Below are 25129 nucleotides of genomic sequence, written 5' to 3' on the forward strand. Positions count from 1 at the left end.
ACTGATTGGCTGTGACAGGTGACAACACTATAGCACTAGTATAGCAGCTTCCTGTGGAATGACCTCTTTAAAGGTCACGGAGCAGTGCTTGTACCTTTTATCCAGGGTTAGAAAAACATGGTTGGTTACTTCCAGAAACCACAATACTCCCCATAGTGAATGGAACTGGATTGTAATATTACAGACAACCTGACGACAAGTGTGATGCTATTATTGCAAAAAGAAAAAAGTAGCCTTTTTTTTTTTTTTTTTTTTTTCTTGACCTGGATAACTCCTAAAACTTATCTCATCATTTATCAGGGCCACAAGTAACGTGTCTTACACATTTCACCTGTATTTTGACTGCATGCTAGTAGGCAGACCTATTGGTACATCATATAGCGATTTCTGTATATCTTACCTCTATATTCTCTTTTCTGTTATTTATTTTAAAGTGCCCTTAAAGTGAAACTATCATATGAAAAAAACTTCTGACACGTCAGAGATATGTATTGGTTAGGGTCCGGGTGCTGAGACCCCCGCTGATCGCTAGAATGAAGGGGCAAAAGCACTCGGCAGCGCACGCTGTGCCCTTTTCCGTATGGCGGAAATGAATTCCGTAGACTAATATGAGCAGTCTACGGAATTATAATGGGAACCTATGGAACTTCCGGGCAAAAGTTACATAGGTTTTATTATAAGGGTACGTGCACACTACGAAATGGCGACGGAAAATCCGTTGCGCATTCCTCAGCTCGCACTCGCTGCTCATGTCATAGACTCCATTCTATGAACAGGCGGATTCAGTTTTGTGTGCAGCTAGTAAATTCATTGTTATTGGTCGCATATGTCTCGGTCCGAACTGAGGCGTCATCAGCTGCTTAGCCGTGATTGGCAGAGCTTAGTTATGCTCAGCCAATCATGGCTGAGCAGCTGATGACGCGGCAGAGGAGGGACGGCTGGAGAGGTCCGGCTGGCCTCCCGAAGATGATGTCGTCGACAGCAAACACGTAAGTATAAAGCACCAACACTTCCGGGGTGGGGAGAACACGGGGAAGGGGGCCATTCACTTAAATAACACACATTACAAAGTTGTATAACTTTGTAATGTGTGTTATTTAGTGAATAAAAGTTAAACGCCGCACTACTCCTTTAACCAGTGTAAATATTTTTCTTTCATATCGACTGGTGTCAAAAAGTTATATAGATTTGTAACTTCTCTTTAAAAATCTCAAGTCTTCCCATACTTATCAGCTGATGTATGTTCTGCAGGAAATGTTTTATTTTCAGTCTGACTCAGTGCTCTCTGCTGACATCTCTGGCCGAGACAGGAACTGTCCAGAGCGAGAGAGGTTTTCTATTGGGATTCATAGAAAACTGAGACAGAGTGTCAGCACAGAGCACTATGTCAGTCTGAAAATAAAACAACACTTCCTGCATGACATACAGCAGCTAATAAGTATGGGAAGATTTTTTTATTAGAAGTAAATTACAAGTCTGTATAACTTTGATATCAGTTGATTTGAAAGAAAAAGACTTTTGCTGGAGTACCCCTTTAAAGTGTAATTGTCATTTCACAATTCGGCAATCGTTTCAGGCAACGAGTAAACGACTAACGAGAAATTGTTGATCGTTTGATAGCATCTGGACACAAATCGTTTGAACCTTGTTCGGTGTAATAACACGTTGTTCAGTCGTTCAGTCGTTCCCTGGCCTTTCAGCCAGGAAGGACGAGCGCAAGAACGTTCGTAAGTATCGATCATTGTCCTGTGTAATAGGGTGAACAATTTAAGACTGTTTGTCAAAGCGGTAATTTGAGATCATTTATCGTTAATCGCTGAATCGCCCCATGTAATCCCACCCTAAGGGTCCATTTACACAGAAAGATTATCTGCCAAAGATTTATAGCCAAAGCCAGGAATGGATTTGAAAAGAGGGAGAATCTCTGTTTATAGTCTGTTTCTGGATTTGGCTTCAAATCTTTGGCAGATAATCTGTCAGATAATCTTTCTGTGTAAATGGACCCTTAGGGTACTATTACACGGAACGATAATCGGCTGAATCGGCTCGATGGAATAAATGCAACGATCAGCCGATGACACCGATCATCGGCTGATCCTTGATATAGGTTCTGACCTATTTTCGTCGGGTGCTGACTGCGCACCGCTATGTGTAATAGCGGTGCGCGGCCGGCGACTGATAATATACATTACCTATCCACGTTCCAGGGCTGCTGCTGGCATCTTCTTCTATCCGGGTCCTGCACGCTCTAGCTTGAGAGTGGCCTGTCAGCTGACGGCGGTCCCGGCCTGTGATTGGCTGAGCGGCCTGTCAGCTGACAGGCCACTCTGAAGTTAGAGCACGCGGGACCCGTGGAGAAGAAGACGGCAGGAGCAGCCCTGGACTGTGGATAGGTAAGGTTTAGAGTTAAGCAAGGGCTGCAAGGACATCGGTAATGAAGTCCCTGCAGCCCTTGTTTAACGATTATCGGGCCGTGTAATAGGTCCAGTAAACAAGCGACGATCTAGCAGATCGCTGCTCGTTTACAGGTATTATCGGGCCCCCATCGGCCCATGTAATAACACCCTTAAGGCCCTATTCCACCAACAGATCTGACGACAGATTATCTGCCAAAGATTTGAAGCCAAACCCAGGTACAGACTATAATCAGAGAACAGGTCATAAAGGAAAGACTGGATTTCTCCTCTTTTCAAATCCATTTCTGGGTTTGGCTTCAAATCTTTGGCAGATAATCTGTCGTCAGATCTGTTGGTGGAATAGGGCCTTTAGTGTTTGATTTTATGACTCCCTACTATTTAAGAACTGAAAAGGGCAGAGTTGCTTATCTAAGCACCGTGATCTGCTTTGCCCTTTTGAGAATTCAATCTAGCAGTGCACAGACTCATACACTTATCTTGGTGGTTCTTGCAGATCGGAACAGATTATAGCCAAAAGGAACAAAGCTGGGCGCTTCCGTAAGGGCCCAACTACACGGCAATGATAATAATTGGCAGAATCAGGTAATTTTGGCCAGTTATCTCTCCATGTAATAGAGACAAGGGTCAGCCGATAATTGTGTCATTGGCTGATTGTGTCTTTAGTTCCTGACCTAAAATCATCGTCCGCCGACCACCAATGGCTAACTATTGAATAAACTGTTATGCATTAGCAGACCGGAAGCATGGAGAGGTAATGTATTATAGGTTAGGGCAAGGGCTGCACAGAGATTTATCCGACAGATTTTGGAAGCCAAAGCCAGGAATGGATGTGAAAAGAGGAGAAATCCTAATCTTTCCTTTATCACCTGTTCTCTGTTTATGGTTTGTTCCCGGCTTAGAAAATCTGTCAGATAAATCTTTCTGTGTAAATGCACCATAAGACTCTGTATGGCAGCTGAAGGTTTCACACACGGAGAAAGAGTACCTTGAGAGCTATGACGGCTAAGATGTACTTTACTGATGGACATAAGCTTTTTTGTACTAAATGGGAACCAATGGTAATACTAAGAATTTAGATATGTTTCACTTCTCCTTTGTGCTAAGAAATTCCCACTTTTGGGATAAAAAAAGCATAGAAGATAGTATGAATTCAGGCTAAAATGAAGGGGATTGGCAACTTTATATTACTTTTTTTTTTAGAGTACTGCAGTAGTATATTTGTGTGATGTAATGAGGGCCTGCTCCAGGGTGTTGTGGGCCCTCGGGCGACACAGCCTTAGGGCCATATTACACCAACAGATTAGCTGACAGATTTTTTTAAAGCCAAAGCCAGGAATGATTTGGAAAAGAGGGGAAATCTCAGTCTTTCCTTTATTACCTGTTCTCAATTCCTGGCTTTGGCTCAAAAAAATCTGTCAGATAATCTGTTGGTGTAATAAGGTCCTCAGCGGGCCTCTCATCCATCCACTATGCACAATCACTTGAGACTCCACTAACATACACAAACACACATGACTGACACAGACACTGTTTGACTCTGACACGGACTGACAGACACTTACTAATTGACTGACTGACAATGACACACAGCACTTACAGCTCAGTCTTCTCCCTTTTTCCTCTCTGTCGGACAGCTCTCCACACTGTGGGGTTGAGGACCTTCCAGTCATGTGATCAGGTCCTTCACCCTTTTCTCTCTTTGTGCAGGCCCTGCTTTGTCTCCTGTGTCTTTTGATGTTCAGTCTGCTCACCCTACACTTCAGTGAGTAGGCTGAACTTTAGAGCACCGCACCCCTCTCATTCTCTGGGCCCCTAGAAGCGCTGTGGGCCCCGGCACTTGCCCAGATAAGCCCTGTGCTGACGCCGGCCCTGGATGTAATGACGGTTGCTCATGCTGTGCCCCACAATGATTCTATAAAAAGACACACACCCTTTCTATGCAATATCATTCATTATATGGCAGAACATAAAGGAGCATGTGACCATGATCCTCCATTAATGTCCTCCATAGACATATGCAGTCCCAGTGGAGGACGCTGAGGGTGGTGCATGGCCATGTGCTCCTCCATGCTTGGCCATAGTATGGATGGAATCACTATTCACTGCAAACAGGATGGCACAGAAATGGGGTGTGCAGGCGAACAGGATCACTGGGGGGAATGGTGGAAGAAAGCAAGTAATTACATGACACACACACAGAGGGAACCTAACTACTCTATAGGGGCCTAAGTACTATATGGTGATACAGTGGGTACCTAACTACTATAGGGGGCACTGTTACATGGGGCCAAAGAGAGGGCTTAATATGATATGTTCTGTAGCAAGGAACCTAATTTTCAAGGGCTATAATGACTAGCAGATACCAGTATGTATTTTATACAGTCTGAACTCTAGGCTATTACGGTGCTCCATTGATTCTAATGGAGCTGCATTCTAGAGGAGGAGCAAACTACTATCTGCATTGGAACGGCTACGAGGATGGAGGTAAGAGAAATATCTTCCTCCTCTGCGTCTCCTGTGCAATAGGGCTTAGCAGTTGGGTCGGGGAACCTAATGATTAAACTTAGGTAGAGAGTTCCCACAGTCCTAGGCTTTTTAAGAATAAATAAACAAAGTGGAGGGACTGTGGTGAAAATGCTATAATACGTCTTATAGCATGTATTTATTAATATGTACATTAAACACAAACATGAAAGACAGGTTTTATACTTAGATGATTATAGGTAAAGATATAGGGGGTACGGGGTAAAGGTACGAGATGGGTTACCCCTAGTTTAACCCTGCCTATTGCTGAAGTGGGACCCCCTGGTTTAGGCGTCCCCAAACAACAGGAGGGATTGACCCTGTGCTAGGGTTGTGTAGGTCTTTCCCGTCACAGATGTCAGTTGTCACTGTGTCTGGTAATATACAAAGTGTGTAGCATATGAAAGGCAGGTATAGATGTTTTTTAGTCGTGGTTCTGATATCCCTTCTTCCGTTTATCCAACGCGTTTCCCTTGTTCTATGGCGACAAGTTCCTCAGGGAGTAGGAAGAGTGTTGGAGTATCAATGGGATATGCCTGTAAGCATTTACAGGCATATCCCATTTATACTCCAACACTCTTCCTACTCCCTGAGGAACTTGTCGCCATAGAACAAGGGAAACGCGTTGGATAAACGGAAGAAGGGATATCAGAACCACGACTAAAAAACATCTATACCTGCCTTTCATATGCTACACACTTTGTATATTACCAGACACAGTGACAACTGACATCTGTGACGGGAAAGACCTACACAACCCTAGCACAGGGTCAATCCCTCCTGTTGTTTGGGGACGCCTAAACCAGGGGGTCCCACTTCAGCAATAGGCAGGGTTAAACTAGGGGTAACCCATCTCGTACCTTTACCCCGTACCCCCTATATCTTTACCTATAATCATCTAAGTATAAAACCTGTCTTTCATGTTTGTGTTTAATGTACATATTAATAAATACATGCTATAAGACGTATTATAGCATTTTCACCACAGTCCCTCCACTTTGTTTATTTATTCCTGTGCAATAGGGACATATCAGCAGATTTGTTTTGTCTAACCTGCTGATAGTTCGTTTTAAGGCTATGTTTACACTACTTTTTTGCATCAGTTTCACTGTATCCGTATCCGTGAAGCTGCCCAGATGACTACCTCCCTGCCCGTGGCTGTTACATGCCCATGCTTGATGGACCCAGACCAGCATGGCTTTACTGCGGGCAGATCAGTAGCAAATACCCATAGAAAACCTCTCCTTTTCTGGACAGTTCCTGACATGGATAGAGGTGGCAGCAGAGAGCACTGTGTCGGACTGGAAATAATGCACCACTTCCGGTGGGACATACAGCAGCTGATAAGTACTGGACGATTTGAGATTTTTAAGTAGAAGTAAATTACAAATATGTATAACTTTCTGAAACTAGTTGACTAGTAAGAAAAATATTTTCCCCGGAGTACTCCTTTAAAAACATTTCCTATAATTTCAAAATACATATATGGTGTGTGGAATAGGGTTAGTTTTTGTGTTTAGTGGTGGTCCGTGTGTTCTGCTTCCGATTACAGACCAGACACAGTTGTAATAAGTTGTTTACTGCCAAGTGCTCCTCTGAGTCCGAGTCCCTTGTCTCATACTTCTGATTTGGCGTCTTTCAGTTCCCGCAGTGATGATCCAACCATCTCTTGCCTCCCTGCTGCACATATAGTGACTGCTGTCATGTAATATATATATAGTTATTTGGCGTAGCACCAAATAAGAAGCTTGGCTACAAGTGACCACTGTGTCCAAATATTAATCCACTAAAACAAAGGTGAATGCCAAGATCTCAGGCATTAAGAACAGGGGTCATCTTGCATTGTGTTGACTCCTACGAGATGATATTTTTGTCTGGCCCTTTCCTGCTGGATTGGCTGCTGAGCGTTTCCCATAAATGACACCCACACGTCCATCTGTTTGCAGCTGGGTGAGCCTCACATTGCAGATTATAACTCCATTCTGAGTGTCTGCATAAGATCACAGATGTTTATGTAGCTAGGGAAGGGAGGGAATCCACCTTCCCTGGTGAATCCCTTTAGTTTTTGTTTTGGTGCCAAGTAAAATTGAATTTTGCCTCGATCATGAAGTTTTGGCCTTTAGTAAACCTACTCCCGCTTGTTAAACCACTTTTTGGCAATCTAAAACCAGTAAAATTCCTTGTAGCATACTGCTCTGTGCCTCTTCTGCTTACTGGCCCCTTGTCTTCATTGGCCAGTGTCTTTAATAACCCTTAGGGGACACAGCTAACTTTCACTTTTGCGATTTCGTTTTTTTTCCTCCTCGTGCTTAAGAGGCCATAGCGCTTGCATTTTTTGTACATTTACTACATAGGTCGTCTAGGGGTTAACTCTAGCTCTGTTAGCTAGTAGTCCTCCTGAGAAGCCTAGAGAAACTCCCATGATGTTGGACGTTAAGCAGCAAGATTTTTTTCCTGTCATTATACAATACAGTAGGACAGGTGCCTCAGATAAAGAGCCGGGCCAGGAAGGCTGGGTTCAGGCTGTGTTTTTTCACGGTCTGTTGTATTTGTGTGCCTCCGTTTTGATGTGTTTTTCCATTGACTTCAATTATGAAAACAGATCAGAAAATGAATCAAAACGCATCCGTTTTTTGAGGTATGCAAAAAGGTGGTGGGCCATTCCATTTGCTTTTTGATCGATCACGCATCCTAGGTTAAATACCTAACAGTGGGAGTGTATGTAGATTGTTACAAAACATACAACTTTATTCAAAACAAACATATAACAAATGCAGCAAAGTTAGACTGGGTTCACACTGCGTTTCTGCAATCCATTTTTTGCAAAAAACGGATGCATTTGTGTGCATCCGTTTTTCCATTGACTTCCATTGTAAAAAAAAAAGATCAAAACGGATCTGTTTTTTTTTTTTTACGGACACAAAAACGTAGCTGACACTATTTTTGTGTCCGTTAAAAGAAACAGATCCGTTTTGTTTTTTTTTACAATGGAAGTCAATGGAAAAACGGATGCACACAAATGCATCCTTTTTTTTCAGTGTGAACCCAGCCTTACAAACACATATTTATTCAATCCGTTCATTAAAGTGTACCTGTCAATATACCTTTTAAAATCTAAATCAACAGTAGATGTGATGTGAAGCAAGTCTGCAGTATACATTCATGTATATTTTTTTTAATTGTCATGCTGTAAAACAAAGCTATACTTGTATGCAGGCCCAGTCTCCTGAAGGCTGCTATATAACAGCTATATTACTGTATCCAGGTCCAGTCTCCTGAAGGCTGCTATATAACAGCTATACTTACTGTATCCAGGTCCAGTCTCCTGAAGGCAGCTATATAACAGCTATACTTACTGTATCCAGGTCCAGTCTCCTGAAGGCAGCTATATAACAGCTATACTTACTATATCCAGGTCCAGTCTCCTGATGGCAGCTATATAACAGCTATACTCACTGTATCCAGGCCCAGTCTCCTGAAGGCAGCTATATAACAGCTATACTTACTTGTATCCAGGCCCAGTCTCCTGAAGGCTGCTATATAACAGCTATACTTACTTGTATCCAGGTCCAGTCTCCTGAAGGCAGCTATATAGCAGCTATACTTACTGTATCCAGGTCCAGTCTCCTGAAGGCAGCTATATAACAGCTATACTTACTGTATCCAGGTCCAGTCTCCTGAAGGCAGCTATATAACAGCTATACTTACTGTATCCAGGTCCAGTCTCCTGAAGGCAGCTATATAACAGGTATACTTAGTGTATCCAGGTCCAGTCTCCTGATGGCAGCTATATAGCAGCTATACTTACTGTATCCAGGTCCAGTCTCCTGAAGGCAGCTATATAACAGCTATACTTACTGTATCCAGGTCCAGTCTCCTGAAGGCAGCTATATAACAGGTATACTTAGTGTATCCAGGTCCAGTCTCCTGATGGCAGCTATATAACAGCTATACTTACTGTATCCAGGTCTAGTCTCCTGATGGCAGCTATATAACAGCTATACTTACTGTATCCAGGTCCAGTCTCCTGAAGGCTGCTATATAACAGCTATACTTACTGTATCCAGGTCCAGTCTCCTGAAGGCTGCTATATAACATCTGTACTTACTGTATCCAGGTCCAGTCTCCTGAAAGCAGCTATATAACAGCTATACTTACTGTATCCAGGTCCAGTCTCCTGAAGGCAGCTATATAACATCTGTACTTACTGTATCCAGGTCCAGTCTCCTGAAGGCTGCTATATAACAGCTATACTTACTGTATCCAGGTCCAGTCTCCTGAAGGCTGCTATATAACAGCTATACTTACTGTATCCAGGTCCAGTCTCCTGAAGGCAGCTATATAACATCTGTACTTACTGTATCCAGGTCCAGTCTCCTGAAGGCTGCTATATAACAGCTATACTTACTGTATCCAGGTCCAGTCTCCTGAAGCTTTTTAGTCTTGTGCTGGTTGAAGAAAGACTAAACACATGATGTCCCGGCCAGTACAGAGAGTCACGGCTCAATATGTCCATTAATCACAGGGACACATTGAGCATTGGTGGCCACAATCCATTTAGCCTCTCTTTGTAGTAATGTTTTATTTTTTTTTTGTTATCTGACTCCTTACTTATTTTAACTTGCTTTAACCCTAGAAAGTTCAGGGGTTTAACCTCTCCATCATGCTTCTCCTATACATGGCTAATCCGCCTAGAGCAGGGATGTCAAACTCAGGCCCTCCAGCTGTTTCTTTAGCTTTGGCTGTGCAGGCATGATGGGAATTGTAGTCTTAAAACAGCTGGAGCACCTGAGTTTGACATGTCTGGCCTAGAGGAACCATCTTCTCTGCAGACTGCTGCTATGGTGACTGCTGTTTTGTGACGGAACTCTTACTACTTTGGGTCTAGAAGAGATGCTGGTTTTCCTGTGGAGTGATCAGGAATAGATCATGGGTGGCCCAGTCCTCCTTTACTTTCAAGCATTTGTATCTGCTGACATTACTTCTGAATTATTGGCACAGTGTTAGACATGAACCTGCGTCATGCAGAGACCAGGGGAGAAGGGATTACTATTCTAAGTAACTCTTGTATGTTTCAGCCTTCTGTTTTACTGCTCCCATTGCTCCTAAACTGGAAGAAGCAGACAAGGCCAAGAAGGACAGGGTAGTGCCAAGATGGTAGAAGATCAGTAAGAAAACTGTATTTGCCTTCATCCTGCAGCGCAATTGAGTTAGTGTCCAGTTCTTAGTAGTTATTAGTAGTTTTTCTTTTTAACTAATAGTAATGTGGGAAGATATACTTCATTATCGTTTTAGTACATGGCAGGTATAATATTGCCAGGGTTATCCGGCAAAAATTTTTGTCTTTCAAATCAACTGGTTTCACAAAGTTTTATATAGATTTGTAATTTACTTCTATTTAAAAATCTGCAGTCTTTCAGTATTTATCAACTGCTGTATGTCCTGCAGGAAGTGGTGTATCCTCTCTGGTATGACACAGTGCTCTCTGCTGCCGTTCCTGTCAGGGACAAAGTGGCAGCAGAGAGAACTAACTGTGTAAGATTGGAGAGAATACATAACTGCAAGACATGCAGTAGCTGCTAAGTACTGGAATATTGGAGACTTAAATAGAAGTAAATTACAAATCTATATGAGACTTTCTGAAACCAGTTGATTTATAAGAAAAAGAATTTCACTGGTGTACCCCTTTGAAGAAGAATTCCGGACAGGAACTGCCAAGGTGGGGGTGGGGAAATAAACGCCATGCACTTACTTTCCTGGCTCCAACGATGGTGTCCGCTGTCCTCTGCTCCACTTCTATGTCTAAGCGTAGACCTGGACGTGACGTGTCAGGCCCACTCAGCCAGTCAGCGGCAGAGGTAGGACCTTGCTACAGCTGCCAACTGGCTAAACGCCTTGGAACGTCACGCCCCAAGTCCCCTCTCTTGGGAAGTGCATGTTGTTTTTTTTCACCCATCTCCCTCCCCGGCAGATTTGAAAAAATAATGTCCTGGCCCAGAATTCTCCTTTATGGTGCGTTCACACCTACAGGATCTGCAGCTGATTTTCTGCAGCAGATTTCATTTAAATAACTGAACACAGCATCAAATCTGCTGCAGATCCTGTAGGTGTGAACGCACCCTTAAGGTTCACCTTTAGCAGTCTCTCTGCATTTGTGCTAGGTCATCTGTCTGGAAAAATAAAAGTATATGTTTAGAAATGAACCAGACGTCTCATCAGTCTAGTTTGCCTATAAAGCCCCTTTAAGCTTAAAGGGAATGTGTCTCCAAGCTTTGGCCTTTAGTAAACCTCTTCCCTCTTTTTAAACCATGTTTTGGTAATCTAAAACCAGTAAAATACCTAGTAGCATACTGCTCTGTGTCTTCAGCTCCCATTGTCTCTTCTGCTTACTCTGGATGGCCCCTTGTCTTTATTGGTCAGTCTCTTAAAAGGGAATGTGTCAACTAAATTTTTATTTATTAGAATCTGATACAAAAAAATTGTTGTTTAATTCTTATGTTTCTATTTTCTGATTTTAAATTTTTATTAATTTCACTATTCGTACATTATTATGGGGGCGGCCATATTGCCTGACCTGTTTTTTAAACGCATTAAAGGGGAACTTCGGATAAGAAAAACTTGTTTTCTATTAAAAGTTATATATATATGTGTCTATACAATGTATTACCATATCTGTGCGGTTCTGCCACACTGGTAGCTGATAGAAATCCAGGAAGTGAAAAAAAAAAAAATGGCCCCTGTGCTAATCCACATTGTCTCCTGCTCCTGCTGCTCTTCCCCCTTAGGAGACAAATCTTCCATGCCTCTGTCTCACATTGTGTGTGTTTGCTGAGCACAGGCTGATGATGCAGACAGGGGGCAGGGCGTGATGTCACAGGAGGCGGGGCTGGATCCCCCAATCCCCTGAGTGATTTACCATCTCTGACCGGCCAGAAGCAGGTGTTGCACTGAATTCTCTAATTGTGCAGAAGTGTGCAGTGAAATTAGGGCTGGAGGATCAGAGCCTTATTGTGGGGCTCAACTTCAAAGATAACAGATGCATGCATAATATGTGTGTGGAAAAGAAAAAAAAAATTCAAAAAGTTCTTTACTTTATTCCAACATCAACGTTACAGGTAGAGAATACAGTGCTGTGTGGTGTTACAGGTAGAGAATACAGCGTGCTGTGTGGTGTTACAGGTAGAGAATACAGCGCGCTGTGTGGGGTTACAGGTAGAGAATACAGCGTGCTGTGTGGTGTTACAGGTAGAGAATACAGTGTGCTGTGTGGTGTTAGGCAGAGAATACAGTGTGCTGTGTGGTGTTACAGGTAGAGAATACAGTGTGCTGTGTAGTGTTACAGGTAGAGAATACAGCGTGCTGTGTGGTGTTACAGGTAGAGAATACAGTGCTGTGTGGTGTTACAGGTAGAGAATACAGTGTGTTGTGTGGTGTTACAGGTAGAGCATACAGCGTGCTGTGTGGTGTTACAGGTAGAGAATACAGCGTGCTGTGTGGTGTTACAGGTAGAGAATATAGCGTGCTGTGTGGTGTTACAGGTAGAGAATACAGTGCTGTGTGGTGTTACAGGTAGAGAATACAGCGTGCTGTGTGGTGTTACAGGTAGAGAATACAGTGTGCTGTGTGGTGTTACAGGTAGAGAATACAGTGCTGTGTGGTGTTACATGCTCGCTGTAGACCTTGGCTGTGGATCTGCAGGCATCGGTACTAGGTGTTGCTGTTCTCCATTATACATAGACTGGCCTGTAGATGCATAAGCCCACCAGCTACAAGCCTTGCCATATATTACATTTGGAAAATCTAGAGCTCCAGTAAATCAGTGGGATTTACCAGCAGCCGAGGTAATGGCCGTTGTTGGTGCATTAGTAATGCTCTTAGCTTTGTGGATAGAATGCGCTCACGGCCCTGGCTCACTAAGTGCAGTGCTTTCCTGACCACAATGAAAGCTAGCTTTAGTACCGATCACGGCAAGCAGCAGGAAGACCTTGGCTCTCGTCGTACGGGTTTGAGTGGCCGGCACGTATGGCAAGACTGAGGCGGAATTTATGGTGCATCTAGGAAATTAGCGCGGCGGCGGTGCGTCCATGACAGGCACACATTCACGTTTATGTATTTAATGCAGGTGTACACAGCTCCTTGTCATTTATAGCTAAAGAGCGGGGAGCGGAGCCAGGTCTATTTTCTGCGGAGCTGGCCTCTGCCATAAGGATGATGGAGTTTTAATGCTCTCAGGAAGATTGCTAATACATGGTGTCATTATGGGATAGATGGAAGGAGACGGAGAATATTCCAATAACTCGGGCAGAACCCGGACTTGAGCCGGCCGTCAACTACTCGGCATTAAGTATTTAAAATGTGTAATCCGTTAAACATGTTGGAAAAAAAAATCCCCCTACATCTGTTTTTATTTTTATTTTATTTTTTTGTTCCTTTATGTGAGGTTTCTAGGACTCTATCCAGAGCAGATTATGTCTAAAAGGGAAAATATACATCGGCAGTAACCGTGGTAGGAGCTGTACAGTAGAGAGAAGAGTCCGACAGCTGGCTCACAGTGACAACTATCATCAGCCTGGATTTTTTTTTAATTTTTTTTTTTTTTTTTAAGCTAATGCAAGTTGTTACAGATCCTTAACCCCTTTAAGACTGAGCCCTTTAAAGGGGTTATCCAGCGCTACAAAAACATGGTCACTTTTCCCCCTACTGTTGTCTCCAGTTCAGGTGTGGTTTGCAATTAAGCTCCATTTACTTCAATGGAAATGAGTTTCAAAATGCCACCCAAACTGGAGACAACAGTAGGGGGAAAGTGGTCATGTCTTTGTAATGCTGGATAACCCCTTTAATGCACGGATGTCCGAGTCAAATTAATGCAATATTCCTAAGAGCCTTCTAAGAGCCAAAGCACTTTTATTTTTCCACCTACAGGGCTGGTTGGGTGTCATTTTTTGCGCCATGATCTCTAGTTTTTATTAATATCATATTGGTGTAACAGAAAAATATTGATCGCTTTTTATTTTTTTCTGATATATAATTTAATAAAATCAGGTGTGTGTCCAACACGCCCCCCCCCCCCCCCCGTTTACGCCGTTCAACTTGCGGGAACAATAATGTTATATTTTAATCGGATAATTTCGCACGCTATGATATGTAATATGTTTGTATATTTTTTTAAAATATTTTTATAATGGGCAAGGGTTTTTTAAACTTTTATTGAGGGGGGGGGGTAATAAGGGGTTTTTATTACTTTTAAAAACTTTTTTTATTACACTTTTTTTCACTGTAAAACATGCAATCATTAGAGTACATATACTGATCTATGCTATGCCATAGCATAGCATAGATCAGTGTTATCTGTGATCTATGTATAGAGCCTGCCTGAGAGCCAACTCTATACACAGATCGCCGAACTGACAGGACAGAGGTTAGTGGCTTACCCCCGCCCGTCGGTAGATGCAATCAGGACCCCCGCAGGATGGCTGCGGGGGTCCCGATCACTCAGTGACAGAAGTTTGTTCTGTCACTGAGTACCTTAAACGCAGCAAACGCTATAGATCGCGGTGTTTAAGGGGTTAATAAGAGGCAGCTGCGGGATCACAGATGCTTCTCATTACCTCTGGCCCTGGACACAGTGATGTGTGCAGGACCGCTCTCACTACAGCCGCCCCACACACATCAGTAAGCCCCTGAAGTCATGAACGTATATATATATATATATATATATATATATATATATATATATATATATATATATATATATATATATATATATATACACATACACAGATTACTGACGGGAAGGGGTTAAAATACTGTTTTTGGTCAAGTAGTAAAAATCTTACATTAGGGCAGGAATAGGGAACCTTGGCTCCCTAGCTGTTGCAAAACTACAACTCCCATCACGCCTGGACAGTTTCCCTAACCCTGTATTAGATGGTATCCAGAAAATCTACTAATATGGTGACAGCGGTTGTAATTCCATGGAAGATCACCCTAGGTGTACGTGAATAGGGAGAAGGATATTATAAAGTAGCTCTCTAATGCCACCTTTTGGAAGTAGAATTCTCTTCAAGTCAGTGTCTAGCTGCTTTATGAAGCCTTAGAACCTTAAAGGGGTACTCTAGTTATTTTTTTTTCTTTCAAATCAACTGGTTTTAGAGCGTTATATAGATTTGTAATTTACTTCTATTTAAAAATCTCAAGTCTTCCAGTACTTATCAGCTGCTGTATGTCCTGGTGTTTTCTCTCCAGTCTGACACAGTGCTCTCTGCTGCCACCTCTGTCCATGTCAGGAACTGTTCAGAGCAGGAGAAGATTTCTATGGGGATTTGCTCCTGCTGTGGACAGAGGTGGCAGCAGAGAGCACTGTGTCGGACTGGAAAGAATCCACCACTTCCTGCAGGGCATACAGCAGCTGATAAGGACTGGATATTGTTAAATAGAAGTAAATTACAAATCTATATAACTTTCTGAAACCCGTTGATTTAAAAGAAAATGATTTTCGCCGGAGTATGTGGTCTGAAATCTGTGGAGCTTTGGGGGCGTCCTGCCACTACGCTGTGTCTTCCGCTGAGGGTCTTAGCCAGCGATAATACAACTGGAAGCTGTTGGGGATAATCTGCTTTATCTCACATACATTTGGGTGCTTCTGGGCTCCATCAGGCACATATATGTTATCAGGTCTGGTTACAATATGTCTATAATTTTTACGATCCCCCTCATGGCACAGATGTGTGTCCAGCTTATGGCGGCTACTAATAACCCCCATCCCCCCCCCCTTTTGGTGTTTACCTCTTAGCTGTCTGTCAGATTAAAATACTAATTCCTAGGGGTACAGAGCGCTGCTATCTCAGCCTCCCCTGCTGTAATCCTAGTGGTAACCACTTTTCCATGGCAGCTACCTAAGCGGTCCCCAGAGCTGTCCCTGCCGTGTTTGAGGACCTCTGGGGATGGGGGTGCTCTTGGGATAGCAGCTATAACAACCTGTTCTCGCACGATGATGGTGTCAGCACATGTATCCCATGTAACCCCCACGCACATAATCCTCACCCTGGAAACGTCTTCCTCTGCTTCACCAGGGCTCCATATGGGAATGCTATTGCCGCTTTGCACATGGTTACACTGCGATGTATCTATCACTTACTAGATGTTTAGTTTGTCTGTATTCATTGATAAAGATTGCTGATCACTCATCTTCCAGACAATTTATTGGTGGTATGAGAGAGTCTACCATATTGTCATCATGTAACATAGCATCCATCTCCTCTGCAGTCTCGTCTGTTCTTCCCGCATTACGTAGCGTCTTACAGTCATGTATACTATCAAACAAGTTAATGTCACTTAAAGGGGTTTTCTGTTTCAATATTTTTATTGAAATTTTTCAAGTTTTCAGTTTTACAAACAATAGTGTTCCAATGAATAAACAGGAGGAACAGTTATGTAAAGAATACCAAGGTTGAATTTACAGAACCAGCAAATACAGTTAACATAGTTATCAACTTATAAAGATAACGAAAATTAACTAAGAACAGTAAACAGTAGACGGGCATCATCCAGCGACAATAGAACGGTAACTTGTTATGTTGTTTCAAAAAGTGTAGATGGACTTGTGAAGGATTAAAGGGGTACTCCAGCGGGGTGGGGGCACTTTCTTGCTGGGACCGGTTCCAGCGGCGGGTCCTGCATCGCGGCGCTCCGGTGCCTGGTTCCCGGTTGCTTTCGGATGTCTGACACGGGCCCGAGACGTGACGCTCAGCCACTCAGTGAAGGAGCCGGGATCTCAGCAGACTTGAAACGGATTCCGCCTACTTCACCGAGTGGCTGAGCGGACCTAAGGCGTCACGTCTCGGACCCGCCGCTGGAACCGAGGAGGTGAGTGGATGTCTTTTCCCTCGGCCACCTCCTCCCCGGTCCCAGAAAAAAAGTGCCCCCCCCCCCCCCCACTGGAGTACCCCTTTAAGGCATGAAATAAGCACTGTGTGTCCATGGATACCATATTTTATGGAATAGTTACCATATGCTACTGCTTCCTCGTTTTTGTATGTAGTATTAGTGGATTGGAAGTTGAGCTATAGATGGAGTTTCTGCTGATTTCCATTACCTGCTCAGAACGAGTTTTGCTATGGTGAGTATCACATAAGACTCTGGGTAAGCATTTTAAATATTATCCTTCCCCACACACCTCTTGCTATTTTCCGTTTTATTATACCTGATGTTGATGTGTCTTCATGGATACCCTTAGGGCCCTATTCCACCAGACGATTATTGTTCAGATTATCGTTAAATCGTTCGAATCTAAACGATAATCGTTCGGTTGAAATACAGTTAACGATTAACGACCGAACGAGAAATCGTTGATCGCTTTATAAGACCTGGATCTAGTTTTATCGTTGCTCGTTCGCAAAACGTTCGCATTGAATAAGACATCGTTCGGTCGTTCGCAATAGATACAAACGCAATAGCAAATAAATAGCGAAGAATAAACGATCGCAATTACGGTCATAAGTAACGATCATCGTTCCATGGAAATCAGTGAACGTTTTCAGGTCTTTCGCAATAGCGGTCGTTTGAGATGGTTAATCGTTAACGATTATGCAAACGATAATCGTCCGGTGGAATAGGGCCCTTAGGCTTATCTGAGGTTAACCTTTTATTTGCCAATGGAATTATGCAAACCTATCAAGATCTACAACAGAAATATAATCTACCTTCCCAAGATTTTCATAAATACCTACAGCTCAGACATAGCTTACTCGCCCGCAAAGAAACTACTGTTTCTTGCGACCTGGACTTACTCAATTCGTTTAGGACTCAACCTAGGGGACTTAAACATTTATACAATGCAGTAGATAATTTTCATAGATTTGAACCCCTGGGCCCTTATGAGTCTTGGACAAGAGACCTCCAGATTTCCCCAACACCAAATGAATGGGAAACTGCTTTCAAGTGGTCCTTTCAGTCTCTTGGCTGTGTTTTGCATATAGAAGCAATTCTTAAAACAAGGCTTAAGTGGTACTTCACTCCCCATAAACTACACAGGGTTTTCCCCATCTCGACCGACCGACAGTTGTGGCCACACTGGTACACTACTACATATGCTTTGGGAATGTCCCCATGCTACAAATTACTGGAATAGGGTATGGCAACTTAAAGGGTTTTTCTAATCAAAACTTGTCCCCTGTCCACATAGGATATCCACAGAACAGAAAAAAACTGTATCTGGCTCTAATTAATATGAAAGGGTTTGTTCACCAAAAATCAACTGGTTCCAGAGACTTGTAATTTACTTCTATAAAAAAAATCTCAAGTCTTCCATAACATATCAGCTGCTGTATGTCCTGCAGGAAGTGGTGTATTCTCTCCATTCTGATGCAGTGCTCTCTGCTGCCACCTCTGTCCATGTCAGGAACTGTCCAGAGCAGCAGCCAATCCCCATAGAAAACCTCTCCTGCTCTCCAGACTGGAGACAATACACCACTTCCTGCAGGACATATAGCAGCTGATAAGTATTGGAAGATTTGAGATTAATATTTATTTATTTTTTTAGAAGTAAATTACAAATCTCTGGCTCTTTCTGGCACCAGTTGATTTGAAAGAAAATGTTGGTGAACAACCCCTTTTTAATAAAAAAAAATAAAATGTAAAAAGTGTATTAAGAACTTTATAACAGTCTGTTCTCAATTGCAGTCCCTGCTGTGATAAATTCTGGGAAGGTAAGGCCGCGTTCACACACCCGTAGTGCAGTCTGCGGCCCACACTACGAATGTGCATCCCTAGTGCTCCATGCTTCGCGTTCACACTCCATTACTCTAGCGATCCGTGCCGCAAGAAAACAGTCCACGTTACAACATGTCCGTTTTTTTCCAGCACCGATCGCGGCCTTGTATACACGTACGGACGTGTGAACAGGGCCATTGAATAACATTGGTTTCATGTTCTGTCTGCAATTGTGTGCCCACAATCGCGGACAGAACAACGGATGTGTGAATTAGACCTAAGTATGGGCAGTGCACAGTTTTGTAGGGAGTAATAATGTGGGTTAGAATAATGTGGGCAGATCCCTTAATGTGTATAGAAGCCCCTGACGTGTCTACGAGATGATGATGATGATGATGATGGTGGTGGTTTTGCTCTGATGGTAGATATCACTGCTTTCTTTAGAGGTTTATAGACTGTGGAGAATATTGACCATCTTACATATGATATAACCTCAGTCTGTTGTTCCAGAGGTTTTGCGTCTCCTTGAGTTCATAGCTTCTAATAATAGTGACCCCTCCGCCCCTGGTCAGGATGAAGAAAACTAAAGCTGTTGAAATCACATTAAGAGATAACCCTTCAGCCATGCTGTTATGGCCTGCGCTCCGCTCCATAGGGTGCACACATTTATGTTACCAGCCAACACATTGCAGCAACCTAGGTGTAATGGCTGCAGTAGGCATATACATTTCATTTATCTAGTTTATTGATGCAAAGAAGAGCTGATCAGACGGGCAATGCGTTCTCATCAGGTGTAACATTTACATCAGTACGTTTCCTGCTAAAGAGGTTAGCTAGAAAAACCTAAGCTTTGCCTACAGCCTCTTCTAGCATCACACAATAAATCGGCTGTGCTTACCCCCTGCTCCCACTGCGCTCTGCGAGGATGATTGACAGGCAGAGTGGCCTCATCCATAATGTTAGTGTCAATCATCCCCGCAGAGCACGCTAACAGGCAGAGAGCTATGGAAGGCGCACGCGCTGCAGCTCTCGGCACTGGAGAATAAACATGTTCATTGTTCAGCGCGTAGAGAGGCTGAGCGATGCGTCGGGCGAGCCTCCCATGGTGTCATTATGACACGGAGGCTCTGTGTGAACAGGGCCTTAGTCTGTGTAGACATTATATCCTCAGCCAGTGGAGCGCTATATGGTCAGTCTGCCAGTGTAAGAAGTTCTTATGATATTATGCACCCTAGTCTGTTGTCGGTACAGCTGTGTGAAGGCTCATTTATTGCGCCGTAATCAGAAATGTATACATTTTTAATCACCTTTTTTTTTTTTTTTTGTATGTGAGGTGACCAAAAGTCATAAAATTTGAACTTTGATTGTGTTTTTTTTTTGCGATTTACAAGATTGCAAATGGTTTAATTTAATAGGTGAGGCAACTGATACCAAATATGATAAACACTACCATTCAAAAGTTTGGGGTCACTCAAACAATTTTGTGTTTTCCATGAAAAGTCACACTTATTCACCACCGTACGTTGTGAAATGAATAGAAAATAGAGACAAGACATTGACAAGGTTAGAAATACTGATTTGTATGTGAAATAACATTGTTCTTACATCACATTTCGCTTTGGTCCCAGAATCCTCCTTTTGCAGCAATTCCAGCATTGCACACCTTTGGCATTCTAGCTGTTAATCTGTTGGGGTAAGCTGGAGAAATTGCCCCCCACGCTTATAGAAGCAGCTCCCACAAGTTGGATTGGTTGGATGGGCACTTCTGGCGTACCATACGGTCCAGCTGCTCCCACAATGGGGTGGTGATCTGGTGACTGCGCTGGCCACTCCATTACCTATGATAGAATACCAGCTGCTGCTTCTGCTGGAAATAGTTCTTGCACAATTTGGAGGTGTGTTTAGGGTCATTGTCCTGTTGTAGGATGAAATTGGCTCCAACCAAGCGCTGTCCACTGGGTATGGCATGGCGGTGCAGAGTGATAGCCTTCCTTATTCACAATCCCTTTTACCCTGTACAAATCTCCCACCTTACCAGCACCAACCCCAGACCATCACATGACCTCCACCATGCTAACAGATGGCGTCAGGCATTCTTCCAGCATCTTTTCATTTGTTCTGCGTCTCACAAACGTTCTTCTTTGTGATCCAAACACCTCAAACTTGGATTCATCCGTCCACAACACTTTTTTCCAGTCTTCCTCTGTCCAATGTCTGTGTTCTTTGTCCATCTTAATCTTTTTCTTTTATTGGCCAGTCTCAGATATGGCTTTTTCTTTGCCACTCTGCCCTGAAGCCCAAAATCCGGCAGCCGCCTCTTCACTGTAGATGGTGACACTGGTGTTTTGCGGGTACTATTTAATGAAGATGCCAGTTGGGGACCTGTGAGACGTCTGTTTCTCAAACAAGAGACTCTAATGTGCTTATCTTCTTGCTTAGTTGTGCAACGCGGCCTCCCACTTCTTTTTCTACTCTGGTTAGAGCCTGTTTGTTCTGTCTTCTGAAGGGAGTAGTACACACCGTTGTAGGAAATCTTCAATTTCTTAGCAATTTCTCGCATGGAATAGCCTTCATTTCTAAGAACAAGAATAGGCTGTCGAGTTTCAGATGAAAGTTCTCTTTTTCTGGCCATTTTGAGTGTTTAATTTACCCCACAAATGTGATGCTCCAGAAACTCAATCTGCTCAAAGGAAGGTCAGTTTTGTAGCTTCTGTAACGAGCTAGACTGTTTTCAGATGTGTGAGAACATGATTGCACAAGGGTTTTCTAATCATCAATTAGCCTTCTGAGCCAATGAGCAAACACATTGTACCATTAGAAGACTGGAGTGATAGTTGCTGGACATGGGCCTCTATACACCTATGTAGATATTGCACCAAAAACCAGACATTTGCAGCTAGAATAGTCATTTACCACATTAGCAATGTATAAAGTGTATTTGTTTAAAGTTAGGACTAGTTTAAAGTTATCTTCATTGAAAAGTACAGCGCTTTTCCTTCAAAAATAAGGACATTTCAGTGTGACCCCAAACTTTTGAACGGTAGTGTATATGACATGGAAAAGGGGTTCTAATTTTTAAAAACATGTATTTACTTATTTTTACCCTTAAAGCGTAACTGTCATGTTTTTTTTTATTGCAGAAATCAGTAGTATAAGCGATTTTAAGAAACTCTGTAATAGGTTTCATCAGCCAAAAAAGCGTCCTTCTGTACTCAAGAAGCAATCTCCCAGCCTCCCCCCTGACTTCTTATCTGTGCATTATCAGGCAAACACGTCTTCATTACAGAGAAGCCAGTGAAGACGGGTTCTGCTCTCTCCATTGTAAGCCTATGAAGGGGGGAGGGGCTGAGGGAGATGAGGGAGCAGGAAGAGGTGACATGAAGGTCAGCTGTTTGTAAACTCTCTGGGCACCTAAAACGCTAAATTCAGGGGTCAGAAAGGTCAGTGCTTATCTATGAACTTACTGAGAGAAGATTGCAGGGTGTTGTGCTGTGCAAGACTGCTCCGTGCTCAGTCACTCCTAACAGCCCCTCCCCTCTCCATAGCCACATAATATAGACAGAAATCCTGCTTCATCTGATGTGAGGGGGGAGGCTGGGAGATTGCTTTTTCAGTACAGAAGGAAACTCTTTTAGTACATAAAACCTATTACAGAGTTTCTTAAAATCGCTTGTACTGTTGATATTTAATGTTTTCAGAAAAATGGCCCTGAAATGACAGTTACACTTTAAGTCCCCCTAGGGACTTAATTGTCAGACTGATAATTCTTGTTAATTCTTGGTGTATGGGGAATTGAGTTTCAGTCAATGGGACAGGCGGAACTTAAAGCTGCCTCCACTTGAAACCTTTGCTCACATTCCATAGTGGGAACATACCCAAACTGTGTAATGCTGTAGTCAGTGAGGTACAGCGCCATCTTTATTTCTGCAATGAGTCAGTAATGTATGAATGGCAGATTTGCCTTTGTGTTCTAGCCCACATCAGGTTGTATTCCTTAACCTTATTAGAAATTCAATGATTCTTCGAGATGGCGAGACAGGAAAGACTATGTGGCAAGGAGCCGAAGATTTGTCATTTCCGGGAGTAGAACATGAAGGTAATTTGCTTTATGTACTTTTTAAATATAATTTTTATCCATATATCCTATAGATACTGTGTATAGGGTATAACCCAGACCTTTAAAGTCCCAAACTGATGCAAAGACTTTCTTTAGATGCATTTTTCACGTTGAAATTGTTCTTTATGAATTATCAGTTTGCTTTTTTTTTTCTTTCTACAGCTCGGGTGCCCAAGAAAATCTTAAAATGTAAATCTGTGTCCAGAGAAATCAACTTTGCATCTGAGGAAGAAATGGAGAATTTTAGACTAGAACAGAAAGTCTACTTTAAAGGGCAGTGTTTAGAAGGTACGGTGGCTCGAATAGCATTAATGCTATTGTTAAAGGGGAACTGTCAGCAGAGGCGAATCTAACCTGCTGATATTGCACAGGAGACGCTGAGGAGGAGGGTATGTCTCTTATAGTATGTCTCTTACCTTCCTCCTCTGCGCCGTTCCCGTGCAGTAAGTCATTTGCTTCACAGTCCGGTGAAACCGTTAGGAGCACTGCCCATCCCCATAGTGCCGATCCAGCCCCGGTTGTGCCTTAACGCAGGAGGGCGTAAATGTACACCCTGGCGCGGTCCCGGGCTATGGAGCGGGCTCACGAGCTGAGCTCGCTCTAAATGCCTACACATAGCCGGTGAGGACTGGCTGCTATCTACAGCCAGGCCCTCACCCTTAATGGCGGGCCGCCGCAATCACGTAGCCGCCCGCCATTAACCCCTTAAACACAGCAATCGCGCCGCGCCCGCTGTATTTAAGTATAAGTGACTGGAACCTCTCCGGTCACTTAGCGATCGGGACCCCCGCATCAGAAGATAGCAGATAACACTGATCCCTGCTATGCTGTGGCATAGCAGGGATCAGTGTCTGCAATATAATGTATGTATGTGTTAGTTCCCTAAGGGAAAATGCCCCAAAGCCCCTCCCCCAATAAAAGTGAAAATCACCTTCCCCCCCCCTTCCCATTTTATTCATAAAACACATAAAGATATAAAAGGTAATTCTCATAAAATATACCGTAGCGTGCGTAATCGTCCGACCTATTAAAATAAATCAATACTATTCCCGCACGGTGAATGGCATGAATAAAAAGCGGTAAAAAAACAATGAGATTGCTTTTTTTAAATAACATTTTATGTTTAAAAAAAATAATAATAATAAAAAATGATCAATACGTCTGATCTAAAAAAAATAAAAATAAATGCGCTATAGGAGTCACAATAGGGCCATTTTAAATATACCTATTTGGAAAAAAAGTTTGACTGTTAATAAAAATAGTAAAACATTAGAAAACCTAGTAACCTTCATATCGCCGTGTTCGCTGCGGAGTCAGCTTTAATGAAAGTGACTATAAACTGCACAGTCCTTTCTATGGCTGCAACAATCTTTGGTTTATACCTATTTTTATGTTGTTATACAAAGTTTAGGATTCAAATTAAGGGTAAACTGAGCAATAGTTTTTAGTGAGTGAGGCCCCCGGCATCCTCCTGGTGAGTCTGGTGAGGCCCCAGCATCCTCCTGGTGAGTCTGGTGAGGCCCCGGCATCCTCCTGGTGAGTCTAGTGAGGCCCCCGGCATCCTCCTGGTGAGTCTGGTGAGGCCCCGGCATCCTCCTGGTGAGTCTGGTGAGGCCCCGGCATCCTCCTGGTGAGTCTGGTGAGGCCCCGGCATCCTCCTGGTGAGTCTGGTGAGGCCCCGGCATCCTCCTGGTGAGTCTAGTGAGGCCCCGGCATCCTCCTGGTGAGTCTAGTGAGGCCCCGGCATCCTCCTGGTGAGTCTGGTCCTTTGCTCTGTTGGGTGAGGCTCCAGTAGAAAAAGTTTAAGAAGCGCTGCTGTAGGTACTACATAGGATGAAATGTTTAAAAGCTAAAACAAATGATGTGTTCCTTTTTGTGTTTGTGTTTCTGTCTTTCAGAGTGGTCCTTTGAGTTTGGCTTTGTAATGCCCAATTCTGTGAACACCTGGCAGTCCATGATAGAAGCAGCACCAGAGTCTCAGATGATGCCAGCTAACGTTTTAACGTAAGAATTTACCAAGTAGGCTGAATATATTATTTCTGTAGCATCAACTTTTGATTATCTGTCAGTGAAAAATTCATAGGAAAATATTATTTCTGTAGCATCAACTTTTGATTATCGGTCATGCCCAGGCTCCTCCTCCCAGCTCTGTCTGGCAGCTCCTGATTGGACAGAAGAGCCATCACTCAGAGTTAAGATAAGAGGCGGGGAAGCACACACTGTAGAGCGCTCTGGCTGTCTAATGTGACGGGTCCAGGTGCACCATAGAGGGAGCTGGGACATTTGAAAGATGATGATCTCAGGTGTGCAAAATGCATGACCGAAACTTAAAGTGTAGTTACAGTAACCATCTTGTCTACTT

At 43.1% G+C, this 25129-nt stretch overlaps 1 protein-coding gene across 2 annotated transcripts in view; it reads left to right on the plus strand.

Moving 5' to 3' along the window:
• PDE6D (phosphodiesterase 6D) overlaps nt 1–25129 on the plus strand; it is a 36833-nt gene that overhangs the window by 7371 nt on the left and 4333 nt on the right. The window contains exons 2-4 of one of the 2 annotated variants that reach the window (XM_069974454.1): nt 22658–22746; nt 22930–23055; nt 24666–24771. In XM_069974454.1, the coding sequence (XP_069830555.1) occupies nt 22658–22746; nt 22930–23055; nt 24666–24771 (321 nt within the window). Of the gene's footprint in view, nt 1–22657; nt 22747–22929; nt 23056–24665; nt 24781–25129 lie in introns of those variants that run through there. The other variant, XM_069974453.1, reaches the window with a different exon arrangement.

The sequence above is a fragment of the Dendropsophus ebraccatus genome, chromosome 6, assembly GCF_027789765.1.
Source record: "Dendropsophus ebraccatus isolate aDenEbr1 chromosome 6, aDenEbr1.pat, whole genome shotgun sequence".
NCBI classification, from domain to species: domain Eukaryota; kingdom Metazoa; phylum Chordata; class Amphibia; order Anura; family Hylidae; genus Dendropsophus; species Dendropsophus ebraccatus.